Source organism: Dasypus novemcinctus, chromosome 17 (genome assembly GCF_030445035.2).
Source record: "Dasypus novemcinctus isolate mDasNov1 chromosome 17, mDasNov1.1.hap2, whole genome shotgun sequence".
Classification (NCBI taxonomy): domain Eukaryota; kingdom Metazoa; phylum Chordata; class Mammalia; order Cingulata; family Dasypodidae; genus Dasypus; species Dasypus novemcinctus.
In genome coordinates this window covers 98,089,401-98,094,845 of record NC_080689.1, presented here as the reverse complement: position 1 = coordinate 98,094,845, position 5,445 = coordinate 98,089,401, and the positions used below count along the sequence as shown (strand labels likewise).

The 5,445-nt window shown below is 39.9% G+C and overlaps 1 gene segment (V, D, J or C); it reads right to left on the bottom strand.

Moving 5' to 3' along the window:
- Positions 1-1,678: 1,678 nt before the first annotated feature.
- LOC101444442 (immunoglobulin kappa variable 3-20-like) lies at positions 1,679-2,284 on the bottom strand. The segment is given in 2 exon segments: positions 1,679-2,022; positions 2,206-2,284. Coding segments are annotated over 2 exon segments (393 nt in total).
- Between the last annotated feature and the right edge of the window lie 3,161 nt (positions 2,285-5,445).

Below are 5,445 nucleotides of genomic sequence, written 5' to 3'. Positions count from 1 at the left end.
TATTCTATAAATATTTGGATATAGACTGTTCTAGTTAGCCAGGCTGAAATGGGTTGGCTTCCACAAGAGGTATTTATTAACTTATAAGCTTACAATTTTGAGGTTGAGGAAATTGTCTAAATCAAGGCATCATCAGGCAATGCTTTCTTCCCAGAGATCAGCTGCCAGTGATGCTAGAATCCTCTATCAAATGGCAAGACACATGGAGATATCTGCTTGTTTCTTCTGTAACTTCCAGGTTTCATTGCTTCAGATTCTTGCTGCCATGGATTTCTCCTTCTTTGTCTGGATCTCATTCTCTTATAAAAGACTCAAGTATAGGACTGAGACCCACAGTGATCCAGGCATGAACTGAAGTAACCTGCTCAAATGATTCAACCTACAATAGGATACACCTGCAGAACAGATTCACCTTAAGATCCTACTTTACTGAGGTCCACACTGCTTCACACTATCAAACATACATATATTCTATTTGAATTATTTTTTTTCTTTTTTAAACAGATGGAGCATACAACATTGAGTAATATTGTAAAGAATAAAATTATGTATGTGCCATTTCAAATTATGGGAATAAGATGAAGTAAACACAGATCTTATAACAATATAGAAAACATTTAATTTTTGGCATTTTATGGCTCAACGATTTTATAAGAGAACTATAGAAATAGCGGGACAATCCCAGGAATATAAAGCTCACTGGAAAATTTTTTATCTAAGCTAAAATCAATATACATCATTGGCTGAGCATCATCCCTTATAACCTAAGCATTCTTCAATGAGTATAGTATATTAAGGCACCTACAGTTACTATCTGATGGCAATAAGAAATGAAAATAGTTATCTAAATGAAAAAACAAGGTAGAGTAGCAAATCAAATCATCTTTTGTGACACTGAAGAGAAAGGCTTGGATGGCAAAGAGTCCAGGGAAGTAAAGAGTAAGGGAGGAAAATGACCTTCCATAGGGGAAGTTTTGAATATGAAGGATCAAGGATTTTATCTTGGGAAGGTGCAGAGTTGGAGGATGATGCGGGAGAAGGAAGAAGATGGAAGGGATAAGGAAAGAAGATGGTGAATTTTTTTTTTAAAGATTTATTTTTTTATTTATTTAATTCCCCTCCCCCGGTTGTCTGTTTTCTGTGTCTTTTTGCTGCGTCTTGTTTCTTTGTCCGCTTCTGTTGTCGTTAGCGGCACGGGAAGTGTGGGCGGTGCCATTCCTGGGCAGGCTGCTCCCTCCTTTGTGCTGGGCGGCTCTCCTTATGGGTGCACTCCTTGCGCGTGGGGCTCCCCTACGCGGGGGACACCCCTGCGTGGCACGGCACTCCTTGCACACATCAGCACTGCGCATGGGCCAGCTCCACATGGGTCAAGGAGGCCCGGGGCTTGAACCGCGGACCTCCCATGTGGTAGATGGACGCCCTAACCACTGGGCCAAAGTCCGTTTCCCAAGATGGTGAATTTTTAAACACTTAGGAGAAATAATGAATAGAGAATCAATTCATCTGGGTGTAAAGTTTAAAAGACCCTAGGCTAGAGGGTCATGTTATCTGGCCAAGTGGAAAAAAGATTTCTATGGTACAGTTCCCCAAAGAGTGTGGTTTCTCAGACTGATGGAGGAAGCAAACATATTCAAGTCTATATGAAGAGGAAGCAGCTGGTGCTGCAAGACTCACTGCTCTACAGCCCTGGGGAGGAGGTTTGTGTTTGAGGTCGAAGCACTGTGGGAGTATAGCTTTCATACTGCTGACAGTAATAATTTCCCACATCTTCAGGCTGGAATCTACTGATGGTGAGAGTGAAATCTGTCCCAGACCCACTGCCACTGAATCGATCAGGAGCCCCAGATGGCCGACGAGAAGCATAATAGATGAGCAGTTTAGGAGCCTGTCCTGGTTTCTGCTGGTACCAGTTTAAGTAGTTGCTAACACTCTGACTGGCCTTGCACTTGAGGGTGACGGTCTCTCCTGCAGATGCAGCCACAGAGCCTGGAGACTGGGTCATCACGATGTCCCCACTGGAACCTGCAACCAGAGAAGAACACAGAGCATACATTCAATCACTAATATATAAAATATGTATCTAAATGTAGGTTTTCTTATTTTTCATATATATTCACATCTGCTTTAGAGGAAATGGTTTGCTCACTCTGCATGTTAAAACATCTCTCCAGCTTTATAAAGATAATACTCTTCTAAACCTCTCACCTGAGGCCCAGAACACCAGCAGGATGAGCAGTTGGGAATGTGACATCATCTTGCTCACCTGTCTGATGTACTCAGGCCCCATTTCCAGGGAAACTGCATTAATAGAGCTCTGAGCAGACAACCAAGTCCCTGAGGAGCATATGCAAATCAATAGAGAGTATAAAGGCAAATGTACCTGTTCAGTGAGTTGTAAAGATAAATAAGAGATGGAGATAAAAATACCATGACCAGAGGAAATGTAACTACACGCTAGCAAAAGGCAAGATATCAACTTAACAACACAACTTTCAACACCATTCAGCACAATTCAGAAAATGAAATATTTTATACGCAATTGTATTCTTTCAAATCAACTGCACCCATCTTGAAACAAAAGGAATTTGTAATAAAATACATGCATCTGTAAGTGTAATATCAGAACTTAGTTAAATGTTATAAATATGGTGGCAAAACCTAGGTAGAATATACTCATATCATTGGATAGATTAAGATGTAGTGCACATATTGTGTATCTATCTCAGTCTATTCTAAATTTTAACATCCCAAAAGAACCTCACTTAATACGTCCAAAACAAGTCCTCTGTATTGCCCTTACACAATATTACTCCCAGAAAGGAGTTACCAATATTTACAAGTCACCCTTAGGACTATCATTTAAGTCGACCACTTTCTAAAATCACTAATGTAAAGACTAGCACACCTGAAGTGTAACACCGCCACCTAGTGGTCATAGGTAAAATGACTTCAGCTCCCAAGTTCAGATAGCGCATTTCTTCATTTATTCCTACACAAAACTAATGATACTTTTTGAATTATGCAAATAACAATGTCACTAACACTTCTAGGCATAGGATATTAAATTATGAACAAGTAAAACGATTCGTTTTACTGGGAGGTTACACAGTAAACAAGTAAAATTTCTGCAGCCTTTACTAACCTGCTTCTTTGAGATTTCCTCCTCTGAGCTAAGCTGGTACTCAGGAAAGGTAGGGCCGTGTGAACCTGGTCCATTTCAGGATCAACCCTCTGCGTGAACAGTCAGAGGTAAGAGAAAATTTAGGACACTTTAACAATTATGTAGATAAAAAATTCTGCCACTATCATGAGTATAACTTTTCCTGCAGACTTTTTCCAAAGCTCCTGAGGTTTTCCATGATGTGGAATGTCCTAAGGCATGTATTGTTCTAATTCTAATTAATAAGTTCATTTTCTGTAGTTTGTCTCCTTATGAGCACTTTACCTTAGGAGAGGGTCCCCTCCAGCATTCAGGAATGGTGCTGCACGTACCCACATCATCAGGGAGGGCATTCCTTCTCATCTACAATCCACCGTGTTCTTAGACCACCAAATATCTGTGTTAAGAAGATGTTAATAATTAATTCAGGTTTGTTCTTTAAACCCATGTATTTTTTCCTCCTCTTCCATGAAGTTGCATTTAATATACATTCTTAAGTTTACTTATTTTGCTTGAATTTCTACTCCTTAATTGATAGGTTTCCTACATCAGTGCAATATAATTTCCTTCCCATTCTTATACACATTCAAAAATTTAAAGACATCATGGATGACAGGATGATAAAACAGCATGTGTCATGCTGGGTAACTGGCCCAGAGGGATCCACCTAAAATGTGGAGTAAGGAAATATAGTCTTCAAGCAGGGGACAGTTGGCCTAATGTGTGACTAGAGGAGGGGGCTGTCCTTCAATGCCCAGGGAAGAGCACTTCAGAAAATGAACAGGATTGGGAAAAGATGGGCTGGGTATTTAATAAAGACTAAAGAAACAGAGCATGAAAGCAGAACAGGCATGATCCAAGAGGAAAATTAATTCGATGAAAGGTTGAGGCTTAGGTTATGTACTATGAGAATCCATGGAAAAAGAGTTAGAATTAATTTTTCATTTTAGCAGGTACTTCTGGGTCATTTTACAAGCAATAACACTCCGAAGATGCAGATACAGTGGATGCCACTAATGCTTCAGTGCAACTGGGAAACTAGCTTTTCTACCATATCGTTCCCTGAAGTCATATAATGATTTCAAACAGTGAAAATTTCCAAATGCTCTCCCAATGCCAAAGATCCAATTTAAGCCCAATCAATCTTTGGTAAATGATTTAAAAAGAACACATTGTATTAAGTAGAATTCTAAAAAAGCCTGGGGACTCCTGCCCCCAGTATATACACACCTTCTCTCAATTGTTGAAACATTATTCAGGTGCTGCTGTGAAGTGATTTTGCAGATATCCTTAAAGCTGTTGACTTTAAGAAGGGGAGTCCGTTAAATCTTGCTCTACTAGTCAGAGAGAAAGAGCTCAGAGAAATTCATAAATAATTGGTATTTGAAATGGAAGAATACATCTGAAGTTGATTGTGGAGTTCCAGGGACCATGTGGCAAGGAATGTGGGCAGGCACTAGGAGGAGAGAGCTGACAGCCAGCAAGGGCATAGGATCTCAGCACTTCCACCTGAGGAACTGTATCTGCCAAACCCCATGAGCTTGGAAGAGAACTCTGTGCTCTGGACAGAAGGCAGCCCTCTTTAACCATGTAGGAACCTGAGAAGAGAATCATCAACACTGGACCCAGACTCCTGATATACAAAACTCTGACCTAATAAATTGCTTAATAGTTATGAAATGAGAGAAAAGCAATATGTGTGTGTGTGTATTAAAATGAACCACATGATAAAAGGGAAGTCAGAAATCCAGATACAAGAGTTATCATTCCATTTAGCTCATGGTTGAATGATGCTGACACATGTCTCTTCTCATGAAATGTGCTGTGTTTTATGCCCCTTTTACTCACAGATGTTTTCCTGATGTGTTACCACATCCACAGCGTCAGAACTAAATACTGTGCTATGAAAATACAGGTAAGAGCAGAACCAGCTTTGAAGGTGGCCAGGATCTCTCCACTCTGTTTCCATGGCCATGTTCTCTGACAACTGAAGAAATTCTAGACAGGGCTGTTGGTAAGAGGGCAGTGAACTGGGGAATCCCAGGTAGACCTGAACCAAGCTGCTGTCTTCACATTTGCTTAAATCCTGGAGTGCTTCAGATTCCTAATGTGAATGATTCCTTCCTTCTACATGAGACAAAATGGAAATGTTGCATTTTGTCTTGATCTAAGCGATAAACTGTCTTATGCTTCCATTTATTTAGAGTTTACAATTCTACATGTTTTATTTAATTTTGTATACTCCTGTTGTTCAAGTGACCAAAAAAACTTAATTAATTATAGAT